Genomic DNA, 27,027 nt, shown 5'->3' with positions numbered 1-27,027 from the left:
GGACCTGAGCATCCTTTTTATCAATCAAAGAATGGCCGGTAGAGTTTACATGAATTCGCAAAGTCCACAAAGAATGCTTCTGACGGATTAGCCGACAGTAAATATCCATCACTGCAGAGCTCGGATTGTCAGGAACCGATGCGCAAGGCTGATAACAGCTGTCTGTCGTCCGTTATTCTAGGATGGGATTTTACAGACGGAAAAGACCACTCCTACGATACAACCAAACAGTTCTGAGTGTGAGCCCTCCATCTCCCGGCAGCGAAGGCAGAAGATGAAGGAGCAAGAAGAGCAACGTTCTGACAAGGTAACCTTTTCTGTTCATCAGAAAAATAGTCTATTGCTTGTATTAGAGTAGGAGTTTCTTGTTGGTGTTCTTCTGACAGCCATACCGAATATTCACTATGTGTTCACAGGGGGCTGCGTCTGCACTCCTTGAAGCATAGGAAGTTCCTCAACAAGAAATCTCTTAAGGATTTATGGGGCTTGTTGGTACAAGAGCTCCATCAAACCGCCTGTGCCGTCGTAGCTGCCAAGCCGCACCCCTCTACCATCTGGTTTTTAAACTCCGTAAGGATCAGCATTGCCCATGAATCCTCTATTCCTTGCTCCAAAGCAAGAGTAAATCTTAATACTGCTGCTTACACATTCGCAGTTTTGACTTCAGACCAGACTCCAAATAGATTTCCTCAACTGTGCAAGCTTTGTGCATTCCTCAGTTCCCCAATTCCCATTATGAGCTTTTTTTAGCCAAGTGGGATAGACCCTGTGAAACCTTTAACCAAAGCTTTAGGTGTAGGACGCTATTAATGACGCAAGTGAGCGGCCTCTATGTAGTAGATGAATTTGGAAAAATGCTCCTTGATTAGAAATATCAGTTAAGTAACTTATCAGAACATCTGATGAAGACAATGCACATATTGAAAACTATGCCTCTTAAGGCCATATTGTTCTCTTCTTTAGTTCGATGCAGTTTCCCCAAGACCACTGCCTTCACCGCCCCTCAACGTGAAACGAGTCGGAGTACGGAAGACCCGCAGCAATGCTGACGAGCATTCTCGTGCAGTCTGTGACTCCAGCAGTTCCTCAAAAAGTGCTGAAGTTGTGGCTTCAAAGGTTTGTATCATTGGGGTTCTCAGATCTTCAGTATAAGTACAAGACATTTGAAATATTAACAACTTGTTGAACTTTTTCAATACCGGGGTGACAGAATGTGTGAACATAGCATACTGCCCTCTGCCCACTGTTTCTGTACTCCTTATATTCCTCTGTTACCCAAGTTAATGGTTTAACAATACGTTCAGCTTCTTCTTTATGCCGGGTCGCGATCTGCTGTCGCTGTAAGCTGGGGAGGTCCGGCTTGAGGGCTCTGAAAGCCTCCACTGTTAGGTGGCCAGGCATGGAGCAGGATACGAGGAGCCAATGAAGCAGAGATTCAAACTTTGCCTCCCAGAACGTAGCAGCTATCTACATGTGTGTTACAGTAAGTGGGAGTCTGTTTTCTTAGCAGTTACAATGCTCTGTTGGGGTGGTGGGAGAGAGGGAAGGTTCAGTGAAAGAAGCGGCTCAATAGATCGGACAGAATTCTAGCGCTGGGTATCTGCCTTTTGGCACTGTGCACAGATAGTGAATATTTCGATGCTGCACAGACTGTCTGTCTTCTGTTTTGTAAGTTAGCCAGGGTCCCGGAGCCGATTTAGGCATAAAGTCTCTTTCGGCCACCATCCCGCACCCCCAACAGGCCACTCTTCCCACCATAATAACCTCATGTACTCTTTCCCATGTATGAAGGACTGGCTGTGCATCACATTACACTGATCGGACACCGTTCCCTTGTGTGATTATTCTTTGTTAACCCTAAGTCACATTTCCTTGAATTGGTCATCCCCCCCCCCCCCCCCCCCCCCCCCTGTGTGAGGCAATACGCTGTTTTGGGCACACCTTTCTTGAGCATGCAAACCACTACTCTGTGATGATTGCAAGTGGCAGGTCAGGCCCGCATTTTACATACAATGGTATTGCATTATACATTTTAAGTACAGTACACCGACACAGTAACCGCAGAAACGAACCAACAGAAAGAGATTGAAATTGGGTTAAAGTACGAAAGCAAAATCCATACTCTCACAAGAAGCCCCCACAACTCGCAGAAAGACCAGCGACCACCAGATACTGGAGTCTCACAGAATCGTGGGCGTTGTCAGACTGAACTTCCTATGGATCAGGGGACCACCGGATGAGATATTTACATATTTTTACCCAGCACACCATGTAATATTCCAGAGAGCTACTTCACTTGAGGAATTTGAGCGATCATACTGAATTGGCTTGAAGTGGTTCCTGTAGGAATGAAACGTGTTTGCTCTCCAATCATGTTCTTTCAATGCGTGCGCGTGTAGAACTAGAAACGTCGTTGATGGTCCTTTTTAGCGGTCACGTTCAGATCTTTCAAAAGTATGTCTGGATCATTCTTTGCACAAGAAATACAACTTAGTTATTACTGATTTATGAACAAAGGATTATGGGCTTTTTGGCACAACTCACCATGACATCACCATGATAGCATTTCATTTAGCTTCACTGAGGACCTTCTTGATGAACTTGTAACTTTGAACTTATCGCTTAAATCTGTGCTGTAGCCTTTAGTGAATTAGAAACTGAATTTATAAACGTTGTTCATTGTCTGATTTATACAATACATTACTTAAAGTCTATCACATCCATTCCTGCCCACTCTCTGTTTCTGTCTGCCTTCTTGGCAGATGCAGCACGTTTACCCTCTGTTCAGTTCAACCTCTTCACTGTCGTAGACCAAGCTCTAAGGTTGCTCTTCCAGATTGTCACCAGCCTCCTAAGCGCTGCCAACTTCCCTGCTCCATGCAGGAGGCCGCTGAGCCAAGAATAACATTTTAGTGTGCAGACTCGCTCATATCGCTACTTGGTTAGGAGCTGTCCAACTACACCGTATGTAGTATGCTCCATAATTGCACCTTTTACCATGCTGACAGCAAGTTTTCAACTCCTCCATTTAAACAAAGCACTGGATAAGCATCCCTGCTCTAATGGGGCTCTTCTTGCCTCATCCTATTCACCTTCTTAGTACCTTTAGCAGGAGGCATTAGTCTGCATCTTTAGCGCGCTTGTTTTCCCAATGCCCCTGTGTCGCCCGACTCCACTCTCCTGTGTGACATTTGAGCCTCATTGAAGCCTCATCTGGGACATGAAACTCCACCTGATTGCCGCCCCGGATTCCCTCGCCACTTGAGCTACCTGCCCACCGCGACCGGTTGCTAGGAAATGGCTCACCCGCCATTCCTCTCGACCTACAATACTAGTGCGTTAGGCCTCACCCCTGACCCGCCCGCCACCCAAGGTTACTTGATACCAGCCGTGTACCGAGGGCGTGCCAAAGGCAAGCCTGTACGCACCCCAAATGTGCCAAGCGCCAGAACCCTTGGCCCACCGACCGTCCACTGCTAATTCAGCTCAGCTCTCCGAGGAATGGACCCAGGGCACAGCAGTGACCTCTGCTGCACCCACTCACCCAAAGTCACCAAAGGAGCATCCCTGCAACTTCACCTGCAACTCCATGGAACCACGGGCCCCACAAACACTAACCAGCCAAAACTACTATGCATGCTACTAAATGTCTGCTCCCTGACCAAGCACGCCATCAAACTCTGGGACACCATCACCTCCACCAGCCCCCAGACATAGTGTTCCTAACAGAGACCTAGCTCAAGGACTCCTCAGACCTCAACATACCAACGGGCTACAAAATGATCCACAGACCCGGAGGAGGAATTGCCATTATCCGCAAGGGCACCATCAGGCTCACCACCTCCATCGACACCTTCACCTGACATGGAACACCACCTGAGCTTCAACGCCAGTTCAGCCGTCAGAGGTATCCTACAGGCCACCACGACCCCCGCCCTCTCCCCGCAACACAGATTCCGAAATCCTCGCCCTCCTCGCCTCAGAATCCAGACATTACCTCTTCCTCAGCGAACTCAACTTCCTCCTCGAAGACCCCTCACACACCAACTCGGCCACCCTGCTAGACTCCTTGGACATGCTGGGCCTCAAACAGATCGTCACCAACCCCAAGCACATCACCTCCAGCCACACTCTTGACCCCATCTTCACATCCAGCGACAAGATCCGGTTCAGCCACACAACCGAGCTCACCTGGACAGACTACATCGTCCATTTCATCATTGCTGTCACCCGACAGGCCACCGTCACACCGCCCCCTACCGCCTGCCGAAGCTGGAACACCATTTCCGAATCCCAGTGGACGATCACCCTCTGCACCACCACCTTCTACACATCAGACGACGTCAATCAAGTCACCACCCACCTATCTGAATGGATCACCAATAGCTCCAACTCCATCGTTCCCATCCAAGCCCTCAGCAACAGTAAAGCCAACAAGCACACCAAAGGGTTCACCCCCGAACTCAAAGCAGAAAAACGCAAATGCAAACCTCTGGAGAGACCTAGGCGACCACATCACTTTCAAGACAGCCCTCAAATCCTACTACCATGCCATCAGAAAAGCAAAGGAAGCCGCATTCTCCACCCGCCTCCAGTCCACTAACTGCACCAAGGAACTATGCCACATCGTCAGAGAATTCTCCTCCCAAACCAACGTCGAAACCACCATCCAGCCCTCCCACTCCCTCTGCAACTCACTCCCTGTCTTCTTCCACACTAAGATGACCAACATCTCCAAAAACTTTGAACCCCAACCACCGTAGCTGGACCTCCCTGTTCATCCCACCAGCATCCCGCCCTACATCTTGACAGACTGGACACCTCTCTACACAGAAACCAGAACATCCATCATGTCCTCCATCCATTCCGGAGCTCCGACTGCCCCCTGCCCCCACCACGCCTTCCACCTCTGACACAAAGAAATTAGACCCCACTCACTAGCATCATCCAGCTTTGCCACCTTCCCGGAAACCTGGAAGCACGCCAAAGTCAAACCCCTTCTGAAGAAACCCACAGCATACCGAACGACCTCAAGAACTACCACCCCATATCGCTCCTCCCCTTCCAAGCCAAGGTACTGGAGAAAGCCATCAACCACCACCTGTAATCCAACTACCTGCTCAATTATGCCAATCCGGCTTCCGCTCAAATCACAGCACAGAGTCCACCCGCCACAGACAATGTTGGAGCCATCCTTGACCACGGTGAGTCAGCAGCCCTGATCATCCTCGACCCGTCTGTGACTTTCAACACCGTCTCCCACCACCTTCTCATCCACAGACTTCACCACATCGGTATCTACGGGCAACGCCCTCAAGCTGTTATTCTCTTTTCTCACCAGACACACTTGGAGAATCCGCCTCCCACTGTACAGCTCTGACCCCATGAGCATCATCTGCGGCGCACCCCAGGGCTCCTCACTCAGCCCCACACTGTCTACATGACTCCTCTGGCACCCATGACACACAGTCTCAACAAGATCATCTCCTACTCAGACGACACCCAACTCATACTCACCCTCACTAAAGATACGGATATCACCCGAGTGAACTTCCAAAACACCATGACTGACGTCGCCGACAGGGTGAGAGCCAACTGCCTCAAACCCAACACCGACAAAACCAAAGTTCTCCTCTTCGGAAGACCTCCCGCACCGTGGAACGCTCCATGGTGGTCCACCCTCGGACAAGCACCCACACCCGCAACCTCAGAATCGTCCTCGACAGCGATCTTTTCATAAGATGACCGTCAACTTGGTTGCCTCCACCTGCTTCAACACCCTCAGAATGCTCTGTAAAGACTTCAGATGATCCCACCTGACACCAGATGAACCGTCCCTCAAGCCCTCATCAGTCGACTTGACTACGGGAATGCCTCTAAGCCAGAACCACCACCACCTTCCTCCTCAAGCGCCTCAAAACAATCCAGTCATGTAAAAGGGGAATGATTCAGTTAAGGACCAAGAGGCTGGAATCAAATAGGACAAAGAACAAAGACCTCTTGGACCATATGAATGCTACAATCTATTTACAACCCCAGATTATCTTTTATGTGCGGGTAAATTTGGTTAGTTAAGTACATTTAATACATTTTGATTGTCAGTAACACATGTTAGAGCCATCATGCGTATGTCTGTTTATGAACACCAAAACTCAGTGTGATTTTATCCGTAAGAATTTTTTTACTGGTTTTAGCATTTGTTTTCTGTTTCACAGCGACAAGAAAATTATACAATCTTGACAACGGATTTTTAGAACAGTGTGCAAGAGTAAATCGCTTGGACAGTCCTACTAGATTTCCAAGTATTGGGTCTCTTTAATTTCTCCCTGACCTCACAACCTTGGACGTAGAAATTCTTTAGTATAGAGGTCGTAGACATTAAAGAGACCCATTACTTAGAAAATATAGTAGGACTGCCCAACCCATTTAGACTAAGGCGAATGAATTCAATGTAATATATGTTTTGTCTTCCTATCACTGTATATAGATCCATTTGCACGCTGTTTTATCGAAAAATCCATTGTCAAGATTGTATAATTTTCTTGTCGCTGTGAAAAAGAAGACAAAAGCAAAAACCAGTAAAAAATTGTTACTGATACTGGTCCTGAAGTCGCCAACTCCGGAGGTTGAACCCCTGCCAACTCCAGTGTCCGATCTTGAATGAATCTGCTTTAAACGCGACTGAATTCACGCTATGACTACACTGCAGCGCACCTGGATCCTGAATGTAGTAGAACACTGCTCTACCATGGAGCCTTCCTCAGAGGTTCCATCTTTTTGGCTCAGATTCGGACCAGAGTTTACTACCATCTGACAACGATGGCGATGATTTACCTCCATATTATGATGAGCTTGTATGCATGGAATTGCAGGAGGCCAGTGGGCTTGATAATATCCCTGATGCCAGGTTGATTTAACCCATTGGACCCCCAATGGAGGAGAGTACTTCATTAGGTCGAGCTGGCGTTGGAGCGCGAAGCGCTCCCGCCAGCGAGTTCTATAGTCACCATGTTAACTGGCAAGGGAGATAGAGCTGTGCACGAGCAGCTACTGGCCTGTGCATGAGCCGATTCAGCACTGTGAACGCGCATGTCTCCGGAAGACGTGCTGCGCCTGAGCCGCCTCCCGCTTGTTTTGTTGCAGTAAGTGTGGGCACATGCGTTTCCAGACCCCTCTACCTCTCTGCCTTTACCTAAGCTGCTGGTGATCTTTGGCCTGGGGGACTGGAGCGGATATTCACGTGAGACGAAAGTGACGGTGGAGGTGTCCCTCTCTCCTGATAAGCAGTCCCAAAGGATAGGAAAGCTCTCGACTGACTCGAGGTAATTGATGCTCCCAGTGGACACGAGCCAACTCCTGCTAATTGGCTGCATTGTTACGGGCTCATTACAAGTCTGTGGGGGTTGCCACCTTTACCAGAGAGAAATCCCCGCCATTTGATCACATTTTATTTAAATCAATTTCCTCCCCACCGCACTCACCTCAAGCTGCTCTCTTGCCTTCCTGCCACCTCCCAAATGTTCCCACCCCCATGCTGCCCATCCGGATGCAATTTGTTTTAAACACATTTTTCAGAAGCTGTTCCCTTTTCAACAAGCATTTTTATCTTGTTTTTTGTGCTAGCCCTCTTTCGCTAACAATACTACTCCTAATCAATACTTACCGACCTTTTTGTTTTTCGCGTAATGTTTAATTTTAGTTTTTTATTACACACAAAGTTCACAACGCCGAAAATCATCCTGTGGTTCATCAGTGTAACCTACCAGCTTCTGCGCGTGTCGGAGGGCAGAGTGTCCATTAAACATTGCAAACCACGCCATAGCTCCACGGTGCCATAAACTACTCGTTCATGTTCTCCTTATTGCAGACTCACTATTTGATCTTCGGCATTGCCATGGCCGGGACTGTCATAACCAGAGTTCTGCGAGCCCCAGCGTGCACTAATTGCGGGTAGTATCTGGAATCCACCTGGGTGTGGGCTTGTGAGTGGGGGCCCTTGTTAACTAGCCACCAACAGCTGACTGTCTTGACCATGATTCAATTTCCGGAAGGGTTGGCTGACATACATTTATACCATAAAGCATATAATGTAAATCGAGGAGCCAGCTCGGCAAAGGGTTTCGGATTTCAGTGGGGAGTTTTAACTGGGCTCCTCCGGTCTTTTTGTAGGTGTTTGTCGGTTCCTGGAGTAGACAGTACTTGTGTGGCAAAGGCAGCTTTACTGCTCAAACACCAGTGTCACCACATCAAATGACCATGCTTCCAGATTAATTTCTCTCTAGCCTATCTGCTGACACGAGGTCTGCCAGCCAATCCAGGACAATCATGCTTTTTCCATCTAAAAAAAAATATGGTTTAGCTTACTTGATTGGTTTTAGTCACCTGTGACAAAGACTCGTCTTTTTCACCATAACGTGGAATAAATAAGAGTAAGTAAGTTAAAGGCAGAATAGCAACGTTTTGTGATGTGTGAATGTATTTGTAATTGCTGTGTTTTTAGTATGTGCTCTTATATAATGGTTCCTGTCTATGTAACATTCAATGTGATATTGATAGCAACAACAAATGATCACAACAAGCATTTGCAATGCAATAGGTCTCGCATTTACTCAAGTTTGAGCTATTGGTATTGTAAATGAAAATGTCTTATTAATGGTTTAAAAACAAAAATAAAAGGCATTGTCATTTGCATTGTCAACAGCTCAAACTCCTGTAAATGCGAGACCTATTGCATTGCAAATGCTTGTTTTGCTGTTGTGATTAGAAGTGAGGCTGATGTTCTAGACGTACGGCTGCCTTCTGTTGAAGTGAAGACACATGTCCATACCGAGGTATTGCACCCAGGGTCAGACACATCTGAGCCCTTACTCCCAGACTGACATCCTTATGGGCACCTGGGCTAAGCCTTGCACTTTCCCACCAGTGAACAGGCAAGTGGCCCAATGCCAGAGATGGGCGCCTGGCAAACCAGATTTTCTTAAGCAGGATTTTACTCTTAAGAGTTTGGTGGTCCACTAAATCCTAAGCTGGTCCCCACGAACAGGGAGTCAAAAAGGATTTAGGCATTCGGGATGCACATGTCCTCTTTGGCCAGATTGCCATTGAGGTTGGTCAGTGTTAGGCTTTTCTTTTCATGCCCTCTGGGACATGGCAGGGAGATCTTTCTAGCAACAGTCCTGGAGGAGTTTCTGGCCTCCATAAATCAAAGAATTCAGGATGGTCAGGATGAAGCTAAGTATGTAATTACGGCTAGCCTTGTTACTACTGATTGCTTGTTCGAGCAGTGGGCAACTGGTGTGGTGCTCCACCAACATGCATGGATTCGATCCACAGGCTTTTCTGGACATGTGCAGACATTCCTTATGGATACACCTGCTGACGATAACAAGGTTGACTCTGCTCTCAAACGCTTTAAGTAAAGTAGAGCCACAGCATGCTTGGTAGGCCTTTTAACTCATGGTTTACAGACAGTGACATTCCCCACCACCCCCAACAGCCACCCCTACCCTTTCTGGCATGGGATAGGGATATATATATTATTTACCCAATATGATTGGTCCGGGGCCTTGGGTACAAGTATGCTTCAAACACAATGGTCCCTCAAAAGAAGAATAGGAGAGAAGCAATAAATATAGAAATGCAAAGAAATGTATATAGCACTGGCCAGCCGGACAGAAATATTTTTAATATTTGAGAATTTGTGACCCAGTAATAAAGTGGAAACACAAACTCTGCATCAATCAGAGTATGAACAAACAGAAAGGCTCAGGCATAGCTAAGTGGTTGGAAAATAAATCATCAATTTAACAAGCATAAATGGAGAAAAACACCATAGCACATTGAAATGATACATATGATTGTGTTAAGGTGTCCAGGAGTAGACGACGTTTCGATCCCATATATAAAATAGCGGAATCATCATCAGGACATTAAGCTACATGCCTGAGTTAGATGCCAAATACAAGGTCGGAGAGACCCGCAGTGGAATGGTAAAGAGGAACGAGCAATTGTTGCCCGTAACCCAAAATGGTGTTGCGCTGAGACGTGAGTAGATTCACTCAGTTGAGCGGTCAGATTTGCAGTGCGGGTGGAGGAATTCACGCCTCAGAGATGGCCGCTAGATATTGGGTTGTCCTTGCGGCAGCCTGGGTGGGGATCAAGCAGACTTTCTTTTGCCCAGCAATGTCTTGCAGTGGGCATAATTAAAGATTACTTGTGGACCCTTTTGGCCATTTTGCTTTTGTCCGACCAACCATTCTTGTTTAAATTACCTGTTGTGATGCTGTTTATTAAAGGTTTGACACGTTCCCTCCCAAACCATTTGTGAAGTCACAGACTGATCTTAATTTGTTCCTGACGTTCCTCATGTTAACTCCCTTCCAGCCAATGCCCAGCTGCTTGTTGCATCGGCTAATTCTCAAATTCATCTTCCTCTTTGCAGTCACTTCAGTTGGTGGAATTAGTGAGCTACAAGCTCTCTTGGTGAAGCTGCCCAACACCCATCAGAAGAACAAGTTGCTTTCGTTGGTGGGTACTATGCCTAACCACAGATTTGTCACTGCCCTCACAGCTCCCTGTTCAGCCACTTCCCAGCGAGCTTGAGGAATTTTCTGAAGGTGGAATCAGCGCTTAGATCAGAGTATCCACCGAAAAGAGCTTTACCGAAGGTAAGTAACTTGTAGGCTTCTCCATGGCAAAGAGCATTCTCCGTGCTACAGTGTACTAAGGGAGCTTCATGCAGGGGCATCCCAGTGTCACGCTGACTAACTCCGCGCACACTGGCACTCTGTGCACTCTGTACATTGATATTGATATATGGTGGCATCTGAAGATAAGAATAACATAGGCTGTTTTTATCCCTAAAGTTCTACATGCCTGTGATTTCCGAGGTGTGCAGAATCACGAGGCCTGCCACCGATGGCCACACTCTTCTGTCCTGGAAGCCCGCCGCAGGGCAGAGCACAGGTCAGTCCTGTTTAGTGGCCAGTTCCTACTCCCTCACCCTGGAAAGCGTGGATGTTTTAAGGCACTGGCAAAGTGGGCTCTGGCCCGGGGCTACAGCCTTTCAGGGGGCCCCATGGTTGATCTGGTTCTCTTCACCACACGGTCTTGCCCTGATGACCTTAAGTGATTTTTAAACATAGATTGTTTTAAATATCATTTTCCTTCAATGTATTTTTAATATGGCTAATGTGTGGGAGTCTATTACAGACATTTTGTAGAGAAATCATTTTTTATGGTTTTCAACACTATAAAAAGAAATCTTTTAGATCAAAACATGATCTCACATTTGAGAAGTGGTAGTGGGTCGCTTATTTGCAATAATATTAGTAAGCCGATGCTATAGTACAGTATTCAAAACTTACTTCTCTGTTTCTTTAAATCATCAATCCAAAGCGGTTCCACACAGGGGCCCCCAAATTATATTTGACCCAGGGCCCCCAAAATCCTTAAGATGTCCCTGCTGGAGAGTGCCCGAGATGGATTACTTTCCTTTTCCAGTGAACTTCTCTTAAAAAAAAAAAACTCCAGTGACCTCTTGGAAAACAAGAAGGACTCTTCAAGCAAGTCAGTGGTTGAACGCAGTGGACTCGAAGGCCTTGGTTGCACCAGACATGACACGTGCACATGTGCGTTCACAAGACCCGGTCTCATCGCTCTTCCGCTCTTTACTCTCAGTAAAAACATCAGAAGAGAAGATGGGAGGATTTACCGGAGAAAGAGTGACTATGGACAAGAAGTACACGCGCTGCTGTGGTGGGAACCTGTTCTCCCTTCTCCATAATAACGGGAAAATTGGAAAGCATCAGAGTTAGGCCATAGGGGAGGAACCCTGTTTCTTTATTCATCATAGTTAACAATTTTTTCCAAGTCACCAGTGGGCGGTGATGATAATAGAGTATTGTTAGAATCGGGGGTCTCTGGTTGGCACAGGTATGCAATTGTGACAAACAGGGACCCTCTCCTTTAGACAAGGTAAGAGAACTACTCCTTAGAAATAACTCTTGTTCACCCTCTAGGTAGTGTGGCACGAGCAGACAAAGCTAATCTTCAGGGCAATAGTTGAGTTAAGCATTTATGACCACATAGAGTAAAATCACAGACCCACCACAAATGGACACCAGTCGTACGTTTTGTATCAAAAATACGTAGCTTTATATAAAAATACTTTGTTGCATAATTATCACAAGACCATATAACGTTTAGCGAATGAGGCCACCAGATTTTAAATAGGCAAAAGTCTTAAGTGTTGTTGTCAGCAAGGTACGCTGGGGGTCGAGGCACGCTTCGTGCTGGTGAAGCGACCCGTTGGTGAATGACGGATGACAGGGGAAACAAACGTTGCGGACCCTGGATCCGAAGTGAACTTGGGCTCGAGTTCAAGTGTACCTTGTTGCGGGAGTCCGAGGCGTTTCGGGCGCGGCCACAGGTGAGGGCGGACCCGGAACGGGGCCGGCGGTTCTCCGAGGAATTATCCGGCTCGAAGCCCCCTCGAGGTGCGAGGCGGATGAGCGGGACGATGTGTAGGGTTGCGGGCGATCCGGGGTCTGGAGCAGCTCACGGGGCGAGGCGCCGTTCAGACTTACGGGACGTACTTTTTCTTAGTACGCAGAGGGTGCGCGGCGAACTCTTCTCAAACCGCGTTGCGGGGCTGTACCTGCGGATCTGGGTGGGGCGTTGCGTTCTTAGGCAGGCAGGTGCAGCACCGAGCTTCTGGTCCCGGACGTACTAGAGGCTCTTCTTGAGGTGCGGCACGGACCTTGATATGCAGGAGGGCAAAGCGGGACAGTTGGGCACGTATCGGTGTACGGACCATCCGGGGCTATCAGCTGCGCTCCGGGCAGATTCCGGCGGGAGAGGGTGAGAGGCGCACAACGCGCTCCGTATCAGGCGAGGTGACAGGAGAGCAGGCGGCCTGGCCCAATGGGGAGAGAGCGACTCAAACTCGAGTGGGGCTCTCAGTGGGCAGGGGCGGCCGGCTTCGGGCTGTCACGATCTTAGGAGGGGTGAGGGCACCCGAGTCACGACTCCGAGGGAATAGAACACAAGGGCCCAGCAGCAGATAAGCACAGGCAGAATTGAACACACTGGTCCTGGGGTTCAGTTCAAGGGGCAAGCTCAGATCAAGCCCTTGGAGATAGTTTAAGCATAATAAAACAAAGTTCTGTCTGGTCTTTTCCTCTGCTTCCTCAGCAAGGCACCACTGCAGGCCAGACCTTCAGTTTCTTCTTGGTCCTTCTAGTTGGGCAGAGGTTCGTTGTGGTAAAACAGGATCTGATTTGGTAGGAGCGGAGCTCCTCTTTTTATACACCGGTTCTTTTGTCTTTCAAGGCCAGGGGGGCCTTTGCATTTTCCATTTCAGCTCTTGAGCACTTTGTTTTGCGAAGTCCAGTCTTTCTTTTCAGTGAGCAGGGCAGGCCCCGCAGACGCTCCGCAGGAGGTGGAGCCAGCATTGTGATGACAAGTACAGTCCAGGAGTACTCTGTTGACGGTCTTCCCCTCTCTCTTTACAAGGTGTAAGGCAGAGTCGTCAGCTGCTCCCCAGGGGGCGGAGCCGGCATTGAGGTGGCAGAGCACAGGCCTATTCCAAGTCAAGGGGCACCCCCCCCCACACCCATCCTGGTGTAATCTTTCTATTCACCACCTGTCTTCCCCCAGCCCTGTCACTCACATAAACCAGACAGCAGATACACATAAGAGCAGAGGCGGGCTGAAATGGTTAGGCAAGCAAATGCTAACTTTCTAAAAGTAGCATTTGCGAACACAGGATATTAAATTAAAATGTACTAAAAGAAGTATTTTATTATTCTGAGTTCAGGCATACTAAACTTGACTTCCTACCATGTTCCCTGAGTCTACTTGGATTATAGAGTGTAATAATTCCAGCAGCCCATTCTGGCCTACGAGAACAGGTAGCCTTGCAATAGTGAAAAACGAGAATGGCTGTAATTCACTATTAGGACATGCCACACACATCAGGGCTTGTCCTACCTTATGTTTACAATGCACCCTGCCCGTGGGCCTACCGAAGGGGTGACCTATATGAAGTAACGGGAAGGGTTAGAGGCTGGCAAGTGTGTGCACTTACCCGCCAGCATGACAGTACCAGACTGCACGCAGGTTCTGCAGTGGCAGACCTTAGACACATTTTACAAGGCTGCTTCTGTGGGTGGCGCAACCCGCGCTGCAGGCCCACTAGCCGTATGGGTATTTACAAGCCCTGGCACTCCGGGTGCACTTTACTGGGGACTGATAGTAAATCCAATAAGTCAATCATGGAAATCAATTACATGTATACACTTTTCATCGGGAGCACTTGCACTGTGGCACTGATTGGCCGTGGCACAGTGCCCTGAGCAGCTAACACCAGCAAAACATCTGAGGCACATCAGCAAAAAGTGGAAGGGAGACTCACGCCAAGGTGCCTGGTCTAACACGTGTTCCCTCCAGCTGAAATGTAGGGAGAACTACCCTACCCCAGGGAGTTCCTCATCATTAAGGCGGAAAAACCTGGACAGACCGTCAGCATTGGCGTGATCTGTGCCAGGGCGATGTTCCACCGTGAAGTCCATACCCTGTAGGGAAATGGACCACCTCAACAGCTTTGGGTTCTCACCCCTCATTTGCATCAACCATCTGAGGGGCCTGTGGTCTGTCTGAACCCGGAAGTGAGATCCAAACAAGTAGGGTCGTAGCTTCTTCAAGGCCCAGACCACAGCAAAGGCTTCTCGCTCGATTGCACTCCACCTCTGTTCCTGTGGAAGTAACCTCCTTCTGATGAAGGCTACGGGTTGGTCCCAGCCCTCCTCAGTCATCTGTGGGAGAACAGCCCCTATACCATGCTCTGAAGCGTCTGTTTGCACGAAGAACTCTTTGGAGAAATCAGGAGCCAGGAGCATGGGCGCCATGCACATGGCAGTCTTCAGGGTGTCAAAAGCTTTCTGACAGGTGTCAGTCCAGATCACACTCCGGGGCTGCTTCTTCGAAGTCCGCTCGGTCAAGCGTGGAACAATGCTGCCATACGCCTTGACGAACCTCCTGTAGTACCCTGTGAGTCCTAGGAAGGACCTCCCCGCAGGTTGGGTCTTGGGGGGGGGGTTCCCAAGCCAGGATGGTTTCGATCTTGGGTTGCAGGGGCACCACCTTGCCGCTCCCTACTTGGTGTCCCTAGTACACCACTGAACCCTGACCGATCTGACACTTGCTTGCCTTGATCGTGAGGCCTGCCTTGCCCAACGCCGTCAACACTTCCCAGAGGTGATGCAGGTGTTATTCCCAGGTGCTACACTGCAATGTCATCCAGGTAGACGGCGCTGAACTCAGCCAGCCCCGCCAACACCTGGTTGACCAATCTCTGGAAGGTGGCAGGGGCATTCTTCATCCCAAAGGGCATAACTCAGAACTGAAAATGCCCATCTGGTGTGGAGAATGCTGACCTCTCTTTGGCCCCATCAGTCAAGGCGATCTGCCAGTACCCAGCAGTTAAATCAAACGTGCTGAGGAACTGAGCAGCCCCTAACCGATCAATGAGCTCATCAGCTCTGGGGATGGGGTGCGCGTGAGTCTTGGTTATTGAATTGAGTCCTCGGTAGTCCACACAGAACCGGAGTTCGGGTGTGGCTCCTGGCGCTGCAGCCTTTGGGACCAAGACCACTGGGCTGGCACAAGGACTGCTGGAGGACTCAACCACCCCAAGAGCAAGCATCTTTGAGACCTCCTCTTTGATGTAGGCCCTGACCCTGTCAGTTACTCGGTAAGCCTTATGCTTAACAGGTAAGCTGACTCCGGTATCCACATCATGGACGCACCAATCTGTGATATCAGGAACCAGGGAGAACAGATCTGGAAACTGCCCAGGCAATTGGCGGCAGTCATCCTGTTGTTCAGGCGTCAGGGTGGGTGAGAGGTTAACTCCATCCACTGACCCATCTCGCTCTGATGCTACCAAGAGGTCAGGAAGCGGCTCGGTCTCCTCCTCATCCCATTATCAGTTGCCAAGATCATGCCCACTTCGGACCTCTCCAAGTGGGGCTTAAGGCGGTTAACATGTAGGACCCTCAAAGGGTTCCTGGGAGACTGCAAGTCCACCAAGTAGGTGACAGGATTCTTGCGCTCCACAACCTCAAATGGACCTGACCACTTATCCTGAAGTGCACAAGGCTACACTGGGGCCAAGAGACACACCCTTTGTCCAGGTTGAAGCTCTACCAGAGTGGCTTTCTGGTCGTACCACCGCTTCATCTCTTACTGGCTAGCTTCCAGATTTGCCTCAGCAAGTTGCCTGAATCGCCTGGTCTGGTTTCTGAAGGCCAGCATGTAACTGTATACATTCTGGGGAGGTTTCCTGGGAGATTGCTCCCAGCATTCCTTTACCAGACTCCGAGGTCCTCTCACGGGGTGACCATACAGAAGCTCAAAGGGACTGAACACTAGAGACTTCTGTGGTACCTTGCGGTATGCGAAGAGAAGGCACGGCAAGAGGACGTCCCACTTACGCCTCATGGGTTCTTCCAGACCCATAATCATGCCTTTCGGGGTTCGGTTGAATCTCTCAACCAACCCACTTCCTTGGGGATGGTAAGGAGTGGTGAACTTGTAGGTTACACCACACTCTTGCCAAAGGGATTTCATGTACTTGGAAATGAAATTGGTGCCCCTGTCAGACCTCACCTCTAGAGGGAATCCCACTCGGGAGAAAATTCCCATCAGTGCTCGTCACACCAATGGGGCCTTCACTGTTCTCAGAGGGATGGCTTCAGGGTACCGGGTGGCATGGTCCACCAAGACCAGGATGAACCTGTTGCCCATGGCTGTCTTGGGGTCCAGAGGCCCAACAATGTCAATTCCCACACGCTGGAATGGGTACTGACCACAGGGAAGGGCTGGAGCGGAGCCTTCTGCTTCCTCCCACTCTTCCCACTTGCCTGGCAAGTTTGACATGATATACAGTGAGCATCGGAGTATCTGTGCATTTGGGTCCAATAAAAGTGGGTGACAAGCCTGTCATAGGTCTTGTCCATCCCCAAATGTCCTGCTAAGGGTACATCGTGAGCCAGCCCCAGTAGGAAGGCTCTGAACTTCTTGGGTACCACCAGCACACGGGCTGACCCAGGTTCAGCAACCTTAGGCTCTGAATACAGGAGGTCGTTCTCCCAGTAAACAAAGTGTGTCCCAGACTGACTACGATTGGCCTGATCTGCAGCCTGCTGCCGCATAACGATGAGCGAAGGGCACTCTTTCTGCTCCCGGCAGAATTTCTCCCTGGAGGGGCCTCCTTCCTGCTGCCAATGGGTCAGCTCAGGCAGTTCTCCCAGTTCGCCCACAACCCCGCTCCCCAATCTCTCTCAGGGACCCAGTGGGAGGACATGGCTACTTCGGAAGCCCGGAACCACTGCCCTATGTCATCCCCCTAAAGTATTCCTTGACTACATCCTTAGGCATGTACACCCTTGACTCTACCTGCACCGGTGTTGTGCTGCCACCAGAGGGAGTTGGCCCCAAACCTTTGGCTTTCAGCTCCAACTCCTTCAATCTCCTATCATAATCCATTTGGAAGTTCTTCTCCTCAATTGCCAATCTTTGTTTCTCCATTTCTATCTGTCCATTCAATTTCACCATCTCGTGTGCTCTCGTTTCTGCCCTATCCACCAGCTCCTCTGACGGCAGGTCCCTGGTCACATCGACAATGCTCTCTGGCGGTTCCACGACCACTGCGTTCTCGGGATCCCTTGATCCTTCCAGGCCCTCAGCGCCTTTATGAATTGGATCTTCCTGGTGCATCCAGAGTGGGCAACTCTGAACTTCTTGCAGTAGCTCTTCAGCTGGTCCACTGTGTAACCCTCCAGTCCCTGGTCTTCCCAATCGACTTAGTCAATTCCAGAGATTATGGAGAGCGCTCTGCCAGCAGGGAGTGAACCCGGCATGATGTCGATGAGCGGAGATTTCTTAGCAAAATTAAAAAGGACAATAAATCTGTGGCTGCGTTTTAGGTCTGCTCTCACTACGTGGTGATCAATGATTCACTGTACATCAATCATAAAGGCAAATTCGAAATCCTCACCCCTGCCTCCAATGTTAGAATCGGGGGTCTCTGGTTGGCACAGGAATGCACTTGTGACAAACAGGGACCCTCTCCTCTAGTCAAGGTAAGGGAACTACTCCTTAGAAATAACCCTTGCTCACCCTCTAGGTAGTGTGGCGCGAGCAGACAAGGCTAATCTTCAGGGCGATAGTTACGTTAAGCATTTATGACCACATACAGTAAAATCACAGACCCACCCCAAATGGACACCAGTCGTAAGTTTTGTATCAAAAATACGTAGCTTTATATAAAAATACTTAGTTGCATAATTATCACAAGACCATATAACGTTTAGCGAATGAGGCCACCAGATTTTAAATAGGCAAAAGTCTTGTCAGATAGGTTCACTGGGGGTCGAGGCGCGCTTCGCGCTGGTGAAGCGACCCGTTGGTGAATGACGGACGACTGGGAAAACAAACTTTGCGGACCCTGGATCCGATGTGAACTCTGGCTCGAGTTCAAGTGTACCTTGTTGCGGGTGTCCGAGGCGTTTCAGGCGCGGCCACAGGTGAGGGCGGACCAAGGACGGGGCCGGCGGTTCTCCGAGGAATTATCCGTCTCAAAGCCCCCTCAATGTGCGAGGCGGGTGAGCGGGACGATGTGGAGGGTTGCGGGCGATCGGGGTTCTGGAGCAGCTCACGGGGTGAGGCGCCGTTCAGGCCTGCGGGAGGTACTTCTTCTTAGTACGTAGAGGGTGCGCGGCGAACTCTTCTAAGTCCGCGTTGCGGGGTCGTACCTGTGGATCGGGGTGGGGCGTTGCGTTCTTAGGCAGGCAGGTGCAGCACCGTGCCTCCGGTACCGGACGTACTAGAGGCTCTTCTTGAGGTGCGGCACAGACCTTGGTATGCAGGAGGGCAAAGCCGGACAGTCGGGCACGTATCGGTGTACGGACCGTCCGGGGCTATCAGCTGTGCTCCGGGCAGTTTCCGGCGGGAGAGGGTGAGAGGCACACAACGCGCTCCATAGCAGGCGAGGTGACAGGAGAGCAGGCGGCCCGGCCCAGCGGGGAGAGAGAGACTCGAACTCGAGCGGGGCTCTCAGTGGGCAGGGGCGGCCAGGCTCCGGGCTGTCACGATCTTAGGAGGGGCGAGGGCACCCGAGTCACGACTCCGGCGAGGGAATAGAACACAAGGGCCCAGCAGCAGACGAGCACAGGCAGAATTGAACCCACTGGTCCTGGGGTTCAGTTCAGGGGGCAAGCTCAGATCAAGCCCTTGGAGATAGTTTAAGCACAATTAAACAAAGTCCTGACTGGTCTTTTCCTCTCCTTCCTCCGCAAGGCACCACTGCAGGCCAGTCCTTCATTTTCTTCTTGGTCCTTCTAGTTGGGCAGAGGTTCGTTGTGGTAAAACAGGATCTGATTTGGTAGGAGCGGAGCTCCTCTTTTTATACACCGTTTCTTTTGTCTTTCAAGGCCAGGGGGGCCTTTGCATAGTCCATTTCAGCTCTTGAGCACTTTGTTTTGCGAAGTCCGGTCTTTCTTTTCAGTGAGCAGGGCAGGCCCCGCAGACGCTCCGCAGGAGGTGGAGCGAGCATTATGATGACAAGTACAGTCCAGGAGTACTCCGTTGACTGTCTTCCCCTCTCTCTTTACAAGGTGTAGGGCAGAGTCGTCAGCCGCTCCCCAGGAGGCGGAGCCGGCATTGAGGTGGCAAAGCACAGGCCTATTCCGAGTCAAGGGGCACTCCCCCCACCATCCTGGTGTAATCTTTCTATTCACCACCTGTATTCCCCCAGCCCTGTCACTCACATAAACCAGACAGCAGAGGCTGGCTGAAATGGTTAGGCAAGCAAATGCTAACTTTCTAAAAGTAGCATTTGCGAACACAGGATATTAAAATAAACTTTACTAAAAGAAGTATTTTATTATTATGAGTTCAGGCATACTAAACTTGACTTCCTACCATGTTCCCCGAGTCTACTGGGAGATTAGAGTGTAATAATTACAGCAGCCCATTCTGGCCTACGAGAACAGGTAGCCTTGCAATAGTGAAAAACGAGAATGGCTATAATTCAATATTAGGACATGCCACACACATCAGGGCTTGTCCTACCTTATGCTTACAATGCACCCTGTCCGTGGGCCTACCAAAGGGGTGACTTATATGAAGTAAAGGGAAGGGTTAGAGGCTGGCAAGTGTGTGCACTTACCCAGCCAGCATGACAGTACCAGGCTGCACGCAGGTTCTGCAGTGGCAGACCTTAGACACATTTTACGAGGCGGCTTCTGTGGGTGGCGCAACCAGCGCTGCAGGCCCACTAGCCGTATCGGTATTTACAAGCCTTGGCACTCCGCGTGCACTTTACTGGGGACTTATAGGAAATCCAATAAGCCAATCATGGAAATCAATTACATGTATACACTTTTCATCAGGAACACTTACACTGTGGCACTGATTGGCAGTGGCACAGTGCCCTGAGCAGCTAACGCCAGCAAAACATCTGAGGCACATCAGCAAAAAGTGGAAGGGAGACTCACGCCAAGGTGCCTGGTCTAACAAGTATCATTAGATAAAAATCGTAATTAAAATTCATAAGGATTTTAAAAGAACTTCCACATCCATCTTCCTAATTAGCTTCTCACAAAAAAATATATACCAGGTGTTGTTAAATGTTTGCAGTGGTGCTAAAAGACGGCTGCAGTTCTCAAACTATGAAGCACCATTTACATATTTCATTTAAGAATGCCGATCGAACAAAATATTGTACTTGTATAAAATCTTCACACTTTTTAAGTACACGTTTGACGGCGGCCAGTGTTGAGGGGTGTGATCACCTTAAGGAGCGGTAGCTTTAGACCTTTCCTCAAGATCCAGTTAGGCTGTTCAAGATCTTCTTTTTATTTTTTTTAATTCTTTTATTAAACATTTTTTCAGTTGCAAAAAAACAATGATACACTAGCAAGATGAGCGACGAGAAGTATCGTAGATTGCGATATTTCACTTTGGCCCGGTACACCTAATACAGATACATAGCCATGCCTCACATGCAGATACTGGTCTCCCTAAATAATAGTGGTGAATCTCTTTCAAGCCGTCTCCCAGAAAAACCATTAGTAATCCCTATATGCCATCACTGACCCATGACCTTCTCCCATTTCGGTGAGCATCTCCAGCTCTCGTAGACCACCTTCTCAGCTGCACAGCACCAGTCGAGATCCATTTTCCAGTTTACTCAGTGGTGGCTCCTCAGTGGCGGAGGAGCATCGCCCCACTCCCTGGCGCAGAGCCAGCAAACGAAAAATAAAACCGTTCTCTAGCATCATTTTTATTTTTTGTTTGCTGGCTCTGAGCCAGCTTATGCATGGAGGGGTGGGGCATGGGAGGGTGGAGGAGGAGTTATGTGCACTCCCTAAGTGCCCATGTGTGTTTGGCCGGCTGTCTCAGGCCAACCAAAACACACATGCACACTAAGGTTTCTCCAGCCTGGCTGCTAATGCAGCCAGGCTGGAGAAACCCCACAGCGCCATGACCTGAGCGGAGCATCTTTTCTGCCCGCTCAGACCAATCCCTGTGCTGGGATTGGCTGGGAGTCTGTACCAGGGGCTACTGGGACCCAGGAAGAGGCCAGCAGAAGCAATGCAATGCGGGAGGCGGCCGGCATAGTCAGGTACTTAAAAAAATTATTATTAACCAGTCGCCCCCGCGATCGCTCCCCCATCTCCCCTTGCCTCGCGTCCACCGGCCTTTGTTAGTGGCGGCCGCCACAGAGTTTATTAACCTCTGAGAAAGACTCGTGTCCCAGGCCCTGGCAATATTCCTTTTTGCCACCATCAGCCATATTCTGTGGTACTTCAGCCAGGTCTCCTCTCCCGTAGCACACATTACATGCCAACGGGCATCTATTGGTAGAGTCTGGCTTCAGACATGGTCTGTTACCCCCTCCAGTATAGTTGGATTTCAGGACAGGCCCATAAGATGTGGAAGAAGGAACCGCTTCCTGACAGCCCCTGGCACAGTGGTCTGTGTTGCAGCATTCCAACCTGTGCATGAGCACTATGGAGGAGTAGAAGCTATGGAGGATACAGAGCTGTATAACACTAAAGCGGGCCCGGATTGATATCTCTGTAAGACTTTGAATCGCTTTCTCCCAGTCATCATCTTCCAATATCCCTACGTCCATTTCCTATGCCTCCCGCAAGGCCCTCAGTGGCTCTGGTGCGTTATACATGATTTTCCTATTTATTATGGAGGTGGCCTTATCTACGTTTGAATCCCAACAAGAGCCTGTACGCCAGGGGAGTGTATTCCTGCACCTGTTCACCCTCCAGGATATGGGTCTGAGTCAGTCGTCTGGAATTCTACTTGTAGGTCACTAAAAGAGATTATAGATCATAGCTGGACCCCTTCAGATGTCCCCGAGGTGGTCTATACCCAGAATTCCCATTTATTAAACCCCTGCAAATACCCCACTTCCTTTAATAGATCAGTATCCCACAGTGGGGTCCTTTCTGTTCGCTTATATGCCCATCCAAGGAATGTAGTGCCCTCTCGCCACATGCGGATGCCAGCTTTGTGTGTGTGTGTGTGTGTGGGGGAGAGGGGAGGGGGGGGGGTAGTCGCTGCTCCATGTTTTTCCGATAATGGGCCACAGGATGTTCTTGGCTTCCATCCGGAGCTGTTCCAGATCTTTGATCCCCTTACAGAAATCTCTTGTACCTCGGGTCAGGGCAGTCGTTGGAAAGTTCCCTTTCTCGGCTCGGGATTTGTGTTCCATAACACACAGTTCTGTACCTCGGCAACACTTCTGGAATTCAGCTAAATACCAGGCTTAAAGGTTAGAACAGCGTGTTGTCCACCAGCAGACACCTGCTGAGGCATCATAAACTTGAGTGCCTTCACCTAGAGCTGTCAACAGCCTTAAGATGGTGTTTTGTTCCACCAGAAAGCTCTATACATCGGGCTCTGTATTGGTGCAGCCAAGTGTTGTCTACTTCTGTGGATGCTCTGCCTTAGGCATGACAGCTGGATTGTCTATACCACTCCATTAATCACAAAGGAATCAGCAAGAGGATCTTATCAAAATCGCGCCAAGACTTTTCAATTTCCCCAAACTTGAGAAGGATCTCCACACAGATGGGAGCATAACCAAGGATCCAGTGATAGAGGTTGTAATTTACTCAGAGGTCGACAATTTGAGTCACATTCCAGGAAGCACTAGCAGCCGCTGTTCTCTTCAGTGCTGCACGATAGCAAATCTGCAGCAGCAAACGCTACTGATGAAATGTATTGGAACAGTCCGGACACTAGGAGCTGGTGGTCGAATGTCCTGAATCTGAGCGGAATGTTCATCGAGGCCCCATATTCCAGGACGTTCTCCTACATCTTCTCAAGAGCTATCTCACATTTAGGTTAGTTTCTGATCGCAGAAGAGAAGAGATGTTCAGGGTCAATCCATTCTGCTTGAAACCATTTGAATGTTCTTCACCGTACTTAATGAACCTCTTTTAAACAGTCACAGGTATGCGTTTTTATCTAAGGCAGGGTTCTGCAAAGTTGGTCCTGGAGGGCCGGATCCATGCCAGATTTTTAGCATATACCCACTTAGATAAATGTAGTTTTGCAGCGTGAATCTTTCTGGATTCACTATGCTGTGCATTATTCCGCGGTCTTGTGGTTGGGTCCGGATTCGTAGTCTTTTCTCTCTTTTTTTTTTTTTTTTTTTTGTGTCCCAGGTGGGCGTCGGCGTCACCCTTCCTTGGGTGTATTTCCGGTGACGTCGGCATGCTTCCTGCGGAAGCTCCCATCCCTGGGCGCCATCTTCAGATTCTTTTTTCCGCGGTCGGGTCTGGATCGTTCCCGTTGGGCTCCAGACATTTTTGGAGAAAGTACTGCAAAGAGAGAAGTTCGAGAAGAAATTGAAGGAAGAAGACCAAGGAAGACTTCGCAGACCATTGGCGAAGAGAGAAGAAGGAGAGAACGTCGAGAACTTCGACGATCATCGACGTCCACGCGGTCAGGGAGGCCTGAAACGCTAGAGGATGGACAACACGCCGTTCAAGTTCTGCCCGAATTGCAGACACAAGTACGCGCAGAAAGATCAGCACCCGGTGTGCAACCTTTGCCTACCGGTGGACCACAGAACCGAAGACTGCAACGCCTGCTCCGTCTTCGCCGCGAAGACCCTTCGTGTGAGGAAGAGTCAGAGGGTAGCACACGCCACCCTCGGAGGAAAAGCCCCGACGCCTTCGCTGTACGACCTGGGGATGTCCTCAGAGGAAGAGGACAACGCTGCCGCCGAAGACGACAGCTACACGGTCGTAGAGACCGATTCAAAGAAGACGCCTGATAAGGTAGGAGACTCGACGTCCCACAAGAGCACGAGAGACCCTGAGTCTCGAAAGAACGAGGGCCAGACCCCGAAGGCGCCGACGCAGCGACATCTGCAGTCCGCGACCACACACAGGCCCAGCGGATCCTCGGAGAAGGAGTCCCTGGCGCCGAGAGCTGTTGAACAGCAGAAGGCTCCGAAGATCGCCTCCGAAAGGGGCCGAGCCGTTGAACAGCAGAAGGCGCAGAAGATCGTCTCCGAGAGGGACCGATCGGCGTCGAGGGAGAAAGACCCGAAAACTTTGACGACATCCAAGGACCCGAAACAAGGTTCGACGTCCAAACATTCGACGCCGGGAGTCTCGCCGCCGAGCCAGGTGACGAAGAGAGGGGCCGAGCGTTCCGAGGCCGAGAACGCGGCCGAGAGGGAAAAGAAAAGACGGCGTTTGGAGGCCGAGATGGCGAGCATCTTGCAGCGAAAAAAGGATTTCGACGCCGAGATGAGTGCCTTTACAATCCCACACAAGACCAAGCACGTTGTGCTAGATCTGGTAGAAGAGGAAGAAGAACTCGTCGACACACATGGGCCGGTCGCCGAGATGGTCGACGACCAGGGAGATGAGGAGAATCCCTACGAGGATTACGGCTATGACGAGGAGGAGGGCAGTAGGTTGGACGCCGAGTCGGCCACCTCTGACCCCAACGAACAGGATTACCTGGATATCGACACCGAGAGCCCGGAGGAGGCGGTCGACACATACCCCTCGAGGCCCTCGCCGCCTGACGACATCGGGGCATACAATTCGGCGATACAGTCTGCCGCAGCGGCATTTAAGCTAAAGCTCGACGAGGAAAAGCAGAAAGCAGACTTCCTGCTCGAGACTTTGCTCCCAACACAGACAAGGAGCCAGTTCCTCCCAATGCTCGAGAGCGTCTTGGCTCTGGGACAAGAAGCATTCAAGGAGCCCGCAAGATGCAAGGCGGTAACCCCTCGAACAGAGAAAAAATACAAACACTCCAGGAAGGACCCGGCCTACATTCGAGGCGAGGTCTCCGCAGACTCCATTATCACGGCCACGGCTAGGAAGAGGGCCAACGTATCCACTACCTCGGGCCCACCACCGGATAAGGAGAGCAAGAGGATGGATCTGGTGGGCAGAAGGATCGAACGGAATGCTGCGACCCACTGGCGCATGGCTAACTCCAACGCTCTTATAAACAGGCACATGTACCAGATCTTGGACGGCCTGGGGCACTTGGTGAAGGACCTACCCCAGGAGGCCAGGCAGAAGGCCGAGATGTTGGTCGAAGAGGGGAAAAATGCGGCAAATTCTTGCCTTAAGACAGCCCTGGACGGAGCAGACACTGCCAGCAGGCTGATGATGATGGGTGTCACAGAAAGGAGACACGCCTGGCTCAGGATTTCAGGGTTCAAACCCGAGGTGCAGCACAGTATCCTCAACACTCCGTTCAACGGCGAAACGCTCTTCGGGGCAACTGTGGACGAGAAACTCGGCCAACTCAAGAAAGATAATGAGACGGCAAGGTCTATGGGGGCGTTGCAGTTCAGAGGCAACAGAAGAGGCACCCCGTCACGGAGGCCCGGCGGGAGAGGTGGAAACCAACCAGGTACATCACACCAGGCTTTCCAGCAAACGCAACAGACAGACTCACAGGGACATCAAGGTCAGCAGAAGCAGTCCTGGCAGTACCAACCAAGAGGTCAGTCCTTTCGAGGGAGAAACGGACGTGGCCAGAATAGGAGAGGGGGACAGCAGCCCTCCTCGAAGTGACTCCACAGAACTCTGGGTGCCCAGCCATGTAAAGGACCCCGGGGGGCACCACGTACCAAGGGGTCGAGACAATCAGAACACCTACGACCACATGTCACCAGTGGGAGGAAGATTGCAATTTTACCTCCAGGAATGGAGAGAAATCACATCAGACAAATGGATCCTAAACATTATCCAATTCGGGTATTGCCTGGAATTGGAGAAAAGGCCAACAAGCAGGAAACCAAGGGGAAGACCACCAGCAGGAGACCAGCTGGCGAGGCTTCAGGAAGAGGTAAAGGAACTTCTGCAAAAACAGGCCATAGAGCGAGTCCCATTCAAGGAAAGGAACAAGGGGGTCTACTCGACGTACTTCCTGGTACCAAAAGTGGACGACAAGATGAGACCCATCCTAGACCTGAGGTTCCTCAACAAATTCATAAGAACACAGAAATTCAAAATGACCTCCCTGCAGGAGGTGCTACCGCAACTGCAGGTCGGAGACTTCATGGTCACGATAGACCTCAAGGACGCCTACTTGCACATACCAATGAACAAAAAGCACAAGCATATGCTCAGGTTCACAATCGGGGGAGGCCACTACCAGTTCACAACGCTGGCCTTCGGACTCAAATCAGCACCAAGGGTATTCACGAAGTGCCTCGCAGCAGTTGCTGCACACCTACGAAGACAGGGGATACACGTATACCCTTATCTAGACGACTGGTTGGTGAAGGCGAGTTCGTACCAAAGGTGCAAACACCACGCACAGACAGTGACGAGCACGCTCATAAACCTGGGGTTCTCCGCCCATTGGGAAAAATCGTCAATGGAACCAGAGCAAGTGAAGACCTTCCTGGGGGCGGTGATCAACACCGTGGAGGCCAAGGTGTTCCCCAGCGAG

At 50.1% G+C, this 27,027-nt stretch overlaps 1 protein-coding gene across 2 annotated transcripts in view; it reads left to right on the top strand.

Annotated features, from left to right (window-relative positions):
* The window catches only part of LOC147665980 (serine/threonine-protein kinase Nek4-like), a 275,537-nt gene that overhangs the window by 164,228 nt on the left and 84,282 nt on the right, over positions 1–27,027 (top strand). For both annotated transcript variants that reach the window (XM_086949353.1, XM_086949354.1), the window contains exons 9-10: positions 182–307; positions 964–1,116. In XM_086949353.1, the coding sequence (XP_086805479.1) occupies positions 182–307; positions 964–1,116 (279 nt within the window). The remainder of the gene's footprint in view (positions 1–181; positions 308–963; positions 1,117–27,027) is intronic.

The sequence above is a fragment of the Lissotriton vulgaris genome, unplaced genomic scaffold, assembly GCF_964263255.1.
Source record: "Lissotriton vulgaris unplaced genomic scaffold, aLisVul1.2 SCAFFOLD_1444, whole genome shotgun sequence".
Taxonomy (NCBI): Eukaryota; Metazoa; Chordata; class Amphibia; order Caudata; family Salamandridae; genus Lissotriton; species Lissotriton vulgaris.
This window is presented reverse-complemented; position numbering and strand designations above follow the sequence as displayed.